Source organism: Lepidochelys kempii, chromosome 8 (genome assembly GCF_965140265.1).
Source record: "Lepidochelys kempii isolate rLepKem1 chromosome 8, rLepKem1.hap2, whole genome shotgun sequence".
In the NCBI taxonomy this organism is placed as follows: domain Eukaryota; kingdom Metazoa; phylum Chordata; order Testudines; family Cheloniidae; genus Lepidochelys; species Lepidochelys kempii.
This window is the reverse complement of record NC_133263.1, coordinates 50,418,401-50,430,977: the sequence shown is the minus strand read 5'-3', so window position 1 is coordinate 50,430,977 and position 12,577 is coordinate 50,418,401. Positions and strand designations below refer to the sequence as shown.

At 44.7% G+C, this 12,577-nt stretch overlaps 1 protein-coding gene across 3 annotated transcripts in view; it reads left to right on the top strand.

The window, feature by feature from the left end:
- Positions 1 to 12,577, top strand: part of COP1 (COP1 E3 ubiquitin ligase) — a 226,800-nt gene that overhangs the window by 108,769 nt on the left and 105,454 nt on the right. For all 3 annotated transcript variants that reach the window (XM_073356470.1, XM_073356469.1, XM_073356471.1), the window contains exon 12: positions 6,417 to 6,560. In XM_073356470.1, coding sequence (XP_073212571.1) covers positions 6,417 to 6,560 — 144 coding nt within the window. The remainder of the gene's footprint in view (positions 1 to 6,416; positions 6,561 to 12,577) is intronic.

Below are 12,577 nucleotides of genomic sequence, written 5' to 3'. Positions count from 1 at the left end.
TGCAGGTCATAGTGGATGGCTTTGCTGCAATGGGATTCCCTAACTGTGGTGGGACTATAGACGGAACCCATATCCCTATCTTGGCACCGGAGCACCAAGCAGCCGAGTACATAAACCGCAAGGGGTACTTTTCGATAGTGCTGCAAGCTCTGGTGGATCACAAGGGACGTTTCACCAACATCAACGTGGGATGGCCGGGAAAGGTGCATGAGGCTCGCATCTTCAGGAACTCTGGTCTGTTTCAAAAGCTGCAGGAAGGGACTTTCTTCCCAGACCAGAAAATAACTGTTGGGGATGTTGAAATGCCTATATGTATCCTTGGGGACCCAGCCTACCCCTTAATACCATGGCTCATGAAGCCGTACACAGGCAGCCTGGACAGTAGTCAGGAGCTGTTCAACTACAGGCTGAGCAAGTGCAGAATGGTGGTAGAATGTGCATTTGGACGTTTAAAGGCGCGCTGGTGCAGTTTACTGACTCGCTTAGACCTCAGCGAAACCAATATTCCCACTGTTATTACTGCTTGCTGTGTGCTCCACAATATCTGTGAGAGTAAGGGGGAGACGTTTATGGCGGGGTGGGAGGTTGAGGCAAATCGCCTGGCTGCTGGTTACGCGCAGCCAGACACCAGGGCGGTTAGAAGAGCACAGGAGGGCGCGGTACGCATCAGAGAAGCTTTGAAAACCAGTTTCATGACTGGCCAGGCTACGGTGTGAAAGTTCTGTTTGTTTCTCCTTGATGAAACCCCCTGCCCCTTGGTTCACTCTACTTCCCTGTAAGCTAACCACCCTCCCCTCCTCCCTTCAATCACCGCTTGCAGAGGCAATAAAGTCATTTTTCAGAGTAACAGCCGTGTTAGTCTGTATTTGCAAAAAGAAAAGGAGTACTTGTGGCACCTTAGAGACTAACCAATTTATTTGAGCATGAGCTTTCGTGAGCTACAGCTCACTTCATCGGATGCATGCCATGGAAACTGCAGCAGACTTTATTTATACACAGAGAATATGAAAAAATACCTCCTCCCACCCCACTGTCCTGCTGGTAATAGCTTATCTAAAGTGATCATCAGGTGGGCCATTTCCTGCACAAATCCAGGTTCTCTCACTCCCTCACCCCCCTCCCAAAAACCACACACACAGACTCACTATCCTGCTGCTAATAGCTCATCCAAAGTGACCATTCTCCCTACAATGTGCATAATTAAGGTGGGCCATTTCCAGCACAAAACCTGCACATCCACCAATGTGATATATGCCATCATGTGCCAGCAATGCCCCTCTGCCATGTACATTGGTCAAACTGGACAGTCTCTACGTAGAAGAATAAATGGACACAAATCAGATGTCAAGAATTATAACATTCATAAACCGGTCGGAGAACACTTCAATCTCTCTGGTCACGCAATCACAGACATGAAGGTCGCTATCTTAAAACAAAAAAACTTCAAATCCAGACTCCAGTGAGAAACTGCTGAATTGGAATTCATTTGCAAATTGGATACTATTAATTTAGGCTTAAATAGAGACTGGGAGTGGCTAAGTCATTATGCAAGGTAGCCTATTTCCCCTTGTTTTTTCCTACCCCCCCGCCCAGATGTTCTGGTTTAACTTGGATTTAAACTTGGAGAGTGGTCAGTTTGGATGAGCTATTACCAGCAGGAGAGTGAGTTTGTGGGTGTATGGGGGTGGGGGGGGGGATGTGAGAAAACCTGGATTTGTGCTGGAAATGGCCCACCTTAATTATGCACATTGTAGGGAGAGTGGTCACTTTGGATGAGCTATTACCAGCAGGATAGTGAGTCTGTGTGTGTGGTTTTTGGGAGGGGGGTGAGGGGGTGAGAGAACCTGGATTTGTGCAGGAAATGGCCCAACTTTATTATCATGCACATTGTGTAAAGAGTTGTCACTTTGGATGGGCTATCACCAGCAGGAGAGTGAATTTGTGGGGGGTGGTGGAGGGTGAGAAAACCTGGATTTGTGCTGGAAATGGCCCACCTGATGATCACTTTAGATAAGCTATTACCAGCAGGACAGTGAGGTGGGAGGAGGTATTTTTTCATATTCTCTGTGTATAAATAAAGTCTGCTGCAGTTTCCATGGCATGCATCCGATGAAGTGAGCTATAGCTCACGAAAGCTCATGCTCAAATAAATTGGTTAGTCTCTAAGGTGCCACAAGTACTCCTTTTCTTTTTGCGAATAAAGTCATTGTTGCTTCACATTCATGCATTCTTTATTCATTCATCACACAAATAGGGGGATGACTACCAAGGTAGCCCAGGAAGGGTGGTGGAGGAGGGAAGGAAAATGCCACACAGCACTTTAAGCACAGCACTTTAAAAGTTTACAACTTTAAAATTTATTGAATGACAGCGTTCTTTTTTTTTGGGCAATCCTCTGTGGTGGAGTGGCTGGTTGGCCGGAGGCCCCCCCACCGCGTTCTTGGGCGTCTGGGTGTGGAGGCTATGGAACTTGGGGAGGAGGGCGGTTGGTTACAGAGGGGCTGCAGTGGCAGTCTGTGCTCCAGCTGCCTTTGCTGCAGCTCAACCATACACTGGAGCATACTGGTTTGGTCCTGCAGCAGCCTCAGCATTGAATCCTGCCTCCTCTCATCACGCTGCCGCCACATTTGAGCTTCAGCCCTCTCTTCAGCCCGCCACTTACTCTCTTCAGCCCGCCACCTCTCCTCCCGGTCATTTTGTGCTTTCCTGCACTCTGACATTATTTGCCTCCACGCATTCGTCTGTGCTCTCTCAGTGTGGGAGGACAGCATGAGCTCAGAGAACATATCATCGCAAGTGCGTTTTTTTTTCTTTCTAAGCTTCACTAGCCTCTGGGAAGGAGAAGATCCTGTGATCATTGAAACACATGCAGCTGGTGGAGAAAAAAAAAGGGACAGCGGTATTTAAAAAGACACATTTTATAAAACAGTGGCTACACTCTTTCAGGGTAAACCTTGCTGTTAACATTACATACATAGCACATGTGCTTTCGTTACAAGGTCGCATTTTGCCTCCTCCCCTGTGGCTAACGTGACTACCCCCTCAACCTTCCCCCCTCCCTGTGGCTAACGGCGGGGAACATTTCTGTTTAGCCACAGGCAAACAGCCCAGCAGGAATGGGCTCCTCTGAGTGTCCCCTGAAGAAAAGCACTCTATTTCAACCAGGTGACCATGAATTATATCTCACTCTCCTGAGGATAACACAGAGAGATAAAGAATGGATGTTGTTTGAATGCCAGCAAACATACACTGCAATGCTTTGTTCTACAATGATTCCCGAGTACGTGTTACTGGCCTGGAGTGGTAAAGTGTCCTACCATGAAGGACGCAATAAGGCTGCCCTCCCCAGAAACCTTTTGCAAAGGCTTTAGGACTACATCTAGGAGAACCGCAAATGCCAGGGCAAAGTAATCCTTTCACATGCTTGCTTTTAAACCATGTATAGTATTTTAAAAGGTACACTCACCAGAGGTCCCTTCTCCGCCTGCTGGGTCCAGGAGGCAGCCTTGGGTGGGTTCGGGGGGTACTGGCTCCAGGTCTAGGGTGAGAAACTATTCCTGGCTGTCGGGAAAACCGGTTTCTCCGCTTGCTTGCTGTGAGCTATCTACAACCTCCTCCTCATCATCATCTTCTTCTTCGTCCCCAAAACCTGCTTCCGTATTGCCTCCATCTCCATTGAAGGAGTCAAACAACACGGCTGGGGTAGTGGTGGCTGAACCCCCTAAAATGGCATGCAGCTCATCATAGAAGAGGCATGTTTGGGGCTCTGACCCAGAGCGGCTGTTCGCCTCTCTGGTTTTCTGGTAGGCTTGCCTCAGCTCCTTCAGTTTCACGCGGCACTGCTTCGGGTCCCTGTTATGGCCTCTGTCCTTCATGCCCTGGGAGATTTTCACAAAGGTTTTGGCATTTCGAAAACTGGAACGGAGTTCTGATAGCACGGATTCCTCTCCCCAAACAGCGATCAGATCCCGTACCTCCCGTTCGGTCCATGCTGGAGCTCTTTTGCGATTTTGGGACTCCATCATGGTCACCTGTGCTGATGAGCTCTGCATGGTCACCTGCAGCTTGCCACGCTGGCCAAACAGGAAATGAGATTCAAAAGTTCGTGGTTCTTTTCCTGTCTACCTGGCCAGTGCATCTGAGTTGAGAGTGCTGTCCAGAGCGGTCATAACGGAACACTCTGGGATAGCTCCCGGAGGCCAATACCATCGAATTGTGTCCACAGTACCCCAAATTCGAGCTGGCAACGTCGATTTAAGCGCTAATCCACTTGTCAGGGGTGGAATAAGGAAATCTATTTTAAGAGCCCTTTAAGTCGAAATAAAGGGCTTCATTGTGTGGACGGGTGCAGGTTTACATCGATTTAACGCTGCTAAATTCGACCTAAAGTCCTAGTGTAGACCAGGGCTAATGTAAATCCACACAAATTGGTAGAGTCGAGAGCAAGCGTAAACCTGAAACTACAACTGACTAGATGTAAAGTTTGATAGCATGTTCCCTTTTAAGTTTATGGCTCTACAGTTTCAAAGATTGAGTGCAAACTGGTACTCTGATGTCATCCTGAATCTGCATGCAAAGTGCGCAAGGGCCTCGCTGCTGCTGCTTAGGGTTCCACCAAGTAGCAGTAGTTTAAAACAAGACTAGTCAGATTCCCCTGTGGGCAGCAAGAAACTATGAAGGATTGTGTCCATTCCTTGCCACTGCTTGGGAGATCTAGATGCCTAATTTTAGACATTAAGTTAGAAAATGTTCCATAATTTGTAGAGTCAAATCACATATCGGTGGGTAATTGTTTCTTATTTAAAAAAAAAATCCCAACAACTTGACAGTATCTTAATTATAAGGATTTACATATTCTCTCACTATTGGCACAAAGGAAATTTTCCTTGCTGAATGGGTGCAATTCCATCAGCTTCTGCAGTATGTAAGCTTTCATTGGTGGGAGGGAATCCAGTCATTAGCCACTAAGATAATCTTCTGAACATGCAAAGAATGTAAAAGGATGCAACGCTGTTTAAGTACGTGGAAAGATGGCTTCAGTGCCTCTGGTTGCTCAGAGCTTTTCCCAACTGTATTAAAGTGAAAACTGACCAATATGTTGTCATTTTACTTTGCTACAGGGAGCATAGTATGAAAATGACAGTTACAATAGCATCACTTACTGTTGCTTGGAAAGCTGATGAGCAAACCACATAGTCGTGCACTGAATTTTGTTCACTGGGGAGGAGAGCTCAAAATGAGGCAGCTGGGGTAGTAGTGGAAGAATACTATGACATAAGCCGAGAGCCTGTGGTGAGTGATACCACTGTCAGTCATGGCAGCAGGGAGACTCTAGGTCTGCAGGGGGAGTTTTCCTTCTTTCAGACAAGAGTAAGGAGTTCCACATTTCTATCCTACCAGTGTGTAAGAGACAACCCTCGAAGGAATCCCTGCATCTTCCCCTTCTCTCCCCACAGTAGTTTGGAGAGGTGGGTGCTCAGCTTTTCACCAGGGAGTTGCCTCTGGGTAGTAGTTGTAGTTTCTCTGATTAAGTATCTGGTACACTTTTCAAGACCTTCCAATATATTAGCTTGATAATGATTCTCACTGTTCATAACCCAGTCTCCCTTTCTTCCCTTCAGATGTCTTTTATGTGTGATCAGAGGGCTTTCTGGTTTAAGGGTTAACCTCATTATAAAGTGACTGCTTTTTCTTCCATCTCCACTGACATCTGTTACAAACATGCCGAGCATTTCAAGACAGAAAATGCCTTGGTTCACGAGAACAGCACTAGATAGAAAGCATCTTGTGTGTGTGGCTTTTATAGTTTTGGTGATCTATTTTTCATTTTCCTGTTGCTCAGGGAGTTTGGAGGTCTTTACCATGAGTACTAATTTGCTTTGCATTAACCCTAGGAAATCCAAACTACCATAGTAAAGGGGACAATGGGTGCAACAGAGTCTAACTGTAAAAGAAATCAATCAGTAATATCCTGTGGCATATTATTCATATACCATGTGGTCAAATTTTTTTACTACCTTCCCAGTGTGAACTCTCAGCTTTGACATTTGGATGCATCGTAATGTAGAGTTGAAATGAAAAACATTTTAAATGTCTGAACAAAGGTACCATCTTCAGGAGGGATATTGTGCAGCCACAAAAGTCCATTTTCAGTAAATCAATTGGGTGTGGGGCTTGCATATCATGATCTCTTGATGCAGCTGTGCCTAGGAATAGGAACTCCATGCTGTTTGAGCCCATTAGAAGCAACTGACTTCTCCTGGCATAGGTAGAATGTTAAATATTTTTCTAACTGCACTCTTAAGGAGAATTGTAATAGCCAAGTACCAAATCCTGATCTCATTCAGGCAGTAAAATGTCCTGTTCATAAGTGCATGTGTTTTACGTAGTCCTTGATTTCTGCTTTTGCTCCTCAGTATCGAATTCGACCGGGACTGTGACTATTTTGCTATTGCTGGGGTGACAAAGAAGATTAAAGTCTACGAGTACGGCACAGTCATTCAGGACGCAGTGGACATTCATTACCCTGAGAATGAAATGACCTGTAATTCGAAAATCAGGTATGCATTGCCTTTGCCTAGAGTCCCAGCATGCTCTGTGTTAATTAGTGTCCCTTACACACAGTAAATAGAGCATTACTTTCTTTATCCTTGGCACTGTGCTAGTGAAGGGGAAATGGAAAAGTTATATTAAAGCTTTATTTGTATTCAGACTGGTGGTGGGCAGTTCAGGCACTCTCTCAGTTCACATAAAATTACACGGACTGTAATGTCAGATCCTCATACCCAGACATTGCATTAAAAATACCCAAAGATTTATTGCCATAGCTAGTGGAGAAGGGGCATGTGGTGTAATTGAATGATTAGCTCTTTCTTGAGAGAGTTGTATTCAGCAAAAAAGCTACTCTGTAAAAAGAGTTTATAAACAGCCTGGTCAAGATTCCAGATGAAGGAATTGATCTGGGCTTTGAAGAATATATGTTACTAAAAAAGAAAGGAGAGGAAAGGTAGTATGGTTGCAGGGCTTGGGAAGGGTGGGAGTATAATTAATTTGCACCATATTTGTTCCAGAGTCTGTAACCATTGTTTGTTCAGATCCCATTTCATTTGAGGAAGTGGGTTGTCAGAGGCTGTTTGGCTCTTCAGAGTCTCTATGAAAGGAGGCTTAGTGAAGGAAATATTAATGGCAATAATCTCTTCATAATGGCAGAAATACTATGTGGATTACTCAGTGCTCTGACCCGCTGCTTCTACAGGTGCTGAAACCATTGTTATTGCATTGGCTCATTGTGGTTGGTGTGAATGATGATCTCTCACCAGCCACCCACTGAAAGATTCCTTCTCAATTGAAAGAGACCTCCCCCCTCCATTGGCATGGAGTGGCAGTAGCCATTCTAAGGAATGAATGTTAGTGAAAAAATTGCACTGATGTATAATGAACTTGTCACAGGGGGGTGTTCATCCCATGCTATGATTTTTCAAGGAACGGTAGAGGAGTGAGGAGCCTCTCTGAGATGAAGAGGAAGTTTGTGTTCTCTCACTTCCGAACTTACCCTGTTCTACAGGGGAAGTGCCTAGAGCTTAGACCAGAAAGAAATGAGGAACTGGGAAATTGTCCTCCTTATACAGAAGGACTAACCTTCTTAAAGGAGACCTATTTAACTAGGTACAGTTCCCTTTTTGTCTTGACTTAAGCAGCACGTAGTTTATCATTCTGCTTTTTCTTTTTCAGCAGATTGAGGAAAACCCTGATTCTTTATTATTTTACTATTTGTAGTGTAATAGTATTTCCAAACATTCATTTTTATTAAAAATGACCTGCTGAGCCAGAGGTGGGGAGGAGTAGTTGTGAATGACAATACACTGGAAGGGACATAAATTTAAAGAGCTTTAAAATGCTTAAAGTCTCCTGTGTACCCCCATGGCTAGGAGCCTTGCTTACTCAATTCCCCTCCATTGTCCCTTATGCCCCCATCCCACTGAGATATACCTAGTCCTCGGTGTGATATTTCTCCACCCCCCCACATACTTTTCATATGGACTTGTTAACATCTACATGAGGGAGGTCCCATTTTGGTGGTTATCGTAAGATCTGTCAGAGCAGAACATCCTTCCTGGACTCCTGATGCCTCAACTCAATTTAGTCATTTCGTGCTTGCTTACTAACATGCACAAAAAACCCAGGGAAATTCCCAAACAAGCTGTTGGAATTTTCGTTGAAAATATTTCCATAGAATCCAGTTAACACCTTAAAATTATATTTTAATACAAAAATTCTAACCCTTTCAAAAACATACATTAAAGTCTGGGGGGGAAAAACTGGAAGGATCAAACCAATTCATCACAATAGTAAAAAGAAAAGGAGTACTTGTGGCACCTTAGAGACTAACCAATTTATTTGAGCATAAGCTTTCGTAAGCTACAGCTCACTTCTCTAAGGTGCCACAAGTACTCCTTTTCTTTTTGCGAATACAGACTAACACGGCTGTTACTCTGAAACTCATCACAATAGTATAAATCTTCATGTATCGGTCGCCTTACTGAACTTCTTCTGACTCCCCAGCCTATATTTTTACCTTCTAAAATTAACAAAAACACATGCGACACTAAAACGATCAAATTTTAATTATAAAATCCCGTTTTCTATCCATTGGAACAGTTTCCAGTAGAACACGAACACATACTACGGTGTTGCAACAGGAAGCTATGGATGTTGCACAATACAAATTTACACAATACAACCTCACACTGCATAATCAGTACACTTCATAACATCAGACAGTCAATCCGATTCTATTTAGAGAAGTATTCTTCTACTGCAACATATTGTATTACTACGAGAAAACATACAGACTTCTGAAGAATGGGACTATATTCCTTTCAAAACCCGGTGTTTGCTAGGCATTGTACAAATGTACAAGAAGGCACTCTCTGATCCAAAGAACTTGCTGTCTAAAAAAACCAGTTTAGGGCGAAGGGGGAACAACATGCTGGTGAAATGTACAAGAGGTGATGTTTGGGCCTATCATGGCTATACTATGTCTTTTCTATCTTTAACGACTGAGATATTCTCTACAGAGCTCAATAAAACCAGTCTTTTGAGAGAAATCAGCATTGATTGGTCTAGAACCTCTAACATTGAGGTTTATATTTTAAACCCAACTGTTTTAAATTGATCTGCCATTTTCATTGATCTGCCATTTTCTCCCCCTAACAAAATCAATTGTTTCCGCCTTCCTGGGTGGGCAATGTAAATTGGTAGATGATTGAAGGATTATAGAACTGTGGGGAGCTGGTTGGTTCCATAAACGGTTTCTTACCAGGCTTTAAAACATTATGATTTTCTAAAGGTATGGAATTTTCATAAGGACAATAACTTTTTTTTGGTGGGAATGTTAGCATAATGTCACTGAAACTAAGTTTCAACACGTTTGTTTGGGAATCTAGCAGTGGATTAGGTGCTCTTATTGCACTTCAAGCAGAAAGAGAGCTTTAAAGTGTATTTGATGTTTTTCTATTCCTCTGAGACTACTTCCAAACTGAACTCACTACTTCTAAATTTGATAATCTAACCCTGACAATCTTCTCAGTAGAAGGTAATTGTTTACTCTTGCTTCTCTGCCAGCCTCCAGTGAGGAGAGAGCCACATTAATGCATTTAGGGATGTCTACCATGTCAACTTTGTGCATGAGATGAGACACTTTTCACAGCTTCAAGATTTTTTCTTTTCCCATATTTGCTATATTTATATATGTGCGTGTACACCCAGAGATGTGACCAAATTAAAATTTAAAGTAAAGTTCCCTGGCACTCTGTAAGCGTGGGTGGGAGGAGAAGGTCCCTTTATTTCATTTCCTTGCTCTGTTTCCCCCCTTCCTCCTAAACAAATGCATTTGTCATTTGGCAGCTTCTTAACCCATCAACTCCCTCCAGCACTGGGGTGCTATTAGTTTTGATAGATGATGATTGGTGATCATTGACCAAATGCACTCTTGGTGTGCCCATTATCTATGCCAACACTCACTCTTGCACTCTGGCACAGATAATAAATTGCGATTCTAAATTGCTTGGCTTGGAGGAATCATAGAATCATAGAATATCAGGGTTGGAAGGGACCTCAGGAGGTCATCTAGTCCAACCCCCTGCTCAAAAGCAGGATCTATACCCAATTAAATCATCCCAGCCAGGGCTTTGTCAAGCCTGACCTTAAAAACCTCTAAGGAAGGAGATTCCACCACCTCCCTAGGCAACGCATTCCAGTGTTTCACCACCCTCCTAGTGAAAAAGCTTTTCCTAATATCCAACCTAAACCTCCCCCCGCTGCAACTTGAGACCATTACTCCTTGTCCTGTCCTCTTCCACCACTGAGAATAGTCTAGAACCATCCTCCCTGGAACTACCTCTCAGGTAGTTGAAAGCAGCTATCAGATCCCCCCTCATTCTTCTCTTTTGCAGACTAAACAATCCCAGTTCCCTCAGCCTCTCCTCATAACTCATGTGTTCCAGACTCCTAATCATTTTTGTTGCCCTTCGTTGGACTCTCTCCAATTTATCCACATCCTTCTTGTAGTGTGGGGCCCAAAACTGGACACAGTACTCCAGATGAGGCCTCACCAATGTCGAATAGAGGGGGACGATCACGTCCCTCAATCTGCTCGCTATGCCCCTACTTATACATCCCAAAATGCCATTGGCCTTCTTGGCAACAAGGGCACACTGCTGACTCATATCCAGCTTCTCGTCCACTGTCACCCCTAGGTCCTTTTCCGCAGAACTGCTGCCTAGCCATTCGGTCCCTAGTCTGTAGCTGTGCATTGTGTTCTTCCGTCCTAAGTGCAGGACCCTGCACTTATCCTTATTGAACCTCATCAGATTTCTTTTGGCCCAATCCTCCAATTTGTCTAGGTCCCTCTGTATCCTATCCCTGCCCTCCAGCGTATCTACCAGTCCTCCCAGTTTAGTATCATCCGCAAATTTGCTGAGAGTGCAATCCACACAATCCTCCAGATCATTTATGAAGATATTGAACAAAACCGGCCCCAGGACTGACCCCTGGGGCACTCCACTTGACACCGGCTGCCAACTAGACATGGAGCCATTGATCACTACCCGTTGAGCCCGACAATCTAGCCAACTTTCTACCCACCTTATAGTGCATTCATCCAGCCCATACTTCCTTAACTTGCTGACAAGAATACTGTGGGAGACCGTGTGTCAAAAGCTTTGCTAAAGTCAAGATACAGTACATCCACTGCTTTCCCTTCATCCACAGAACCAGTAATCTCATCATAGAAGGCGATTAGATTAGTCAGGCATGACCTTCCCTTGGTGAATCCATGCTGACTGTTCCTGATCACTTTTCTCTCATGTAAGTGCTTCAGGATTGATTCTTTGAGGACCTGCTCCATGATTTTTCCGGGGACTGAAGTGAGGCTTACTGGCCTGTAGTTCCCAGGATCCTCCTTCTTCCCTTTTTTAAAGATTGGCACTACATTAGCCTTTTTCCAGTCATCCGGGACTTCCCCCGTTCGCCACGAGTTTTCAAAGATAATGGCCAATGGCTCTGCAATCACAGCCGCCAGTTCCTTCAGCACTCTCGGATGCAACTCATCCGGCCCCATGGACTTGTGCACGTCCAGCTTTTCTAAATAGTCCCTAACCACCTCTTTCTCCACCGAGGGCTGGCCATCTATTCCCCATGTTGTGGTGCCCAGCACAGCAGTCTGGGAGCTGACCTTGTTAGTGAAGACAGAGGCAAAAAAAGCATTGAGCACATTAGCTTTTTCCACATCCTCCGTCACTAGGTTGCCTCCCTCATTCAGTAAGGGGCCCACACTTTCCTTGGCTTTCTTCTTGTTGCCAACATACCTGAAGAAACCCTTCTTGTTACTCTTGACATCTCTTGCTAGCTGCAGCTCCAGGTGCGATTTGGCCCTCCTAATTTCATTCCTACATGCCCGAGCAATATTTTTATACTCTTCCCTGGCCATATGTCCAACCTTCCACTTCTTGTAAGCTTCTTTTTTATGCTTAAGATCTGCTAGGATTTCACCGTTAAGCCAAGCTGGTCGCCTGCCATACTTACTATTCTTTCGACACATCGGGATGGTTTGTCCCTGTAACCTCAACAGGGATTCCTTGAAATACAGCCAGCTCTCCTGGACTCCTTTCCCCTTCATGTTAGTCCCCCATGGGATCCTACCCATCCGTTCCCTGAGGGAGTCGAAGTCTGCTTTCCTGAAGTCCAGGGTCCGTATCCTGCTGCTTACCTTTCTTCCCTGTGTTAGGATCCTGAACTCAACCATCTCATGGTCACTGCCTCCCAGATTCCCATCCACTTTTGCTTCCCCTACTAATTCTTCCCGGTTTGTGAGCAGCAGGTCAAGAAAAGCTCCCCCCCTAGTTGGCTCCTCTAGCACTTGCACCAGGAAATTGTCCCCTACGCTTTCCAAAAACTTCCTGGATTATCTATGCACCGCTGTACTGCTCTCCCAGCAGATATCAGGAAAATTAAAGTCACCCATGAGAACCAGGGCATGCGATCTAATAGCTTCCGCGAGCTGCCGGAAGAAAGCCTC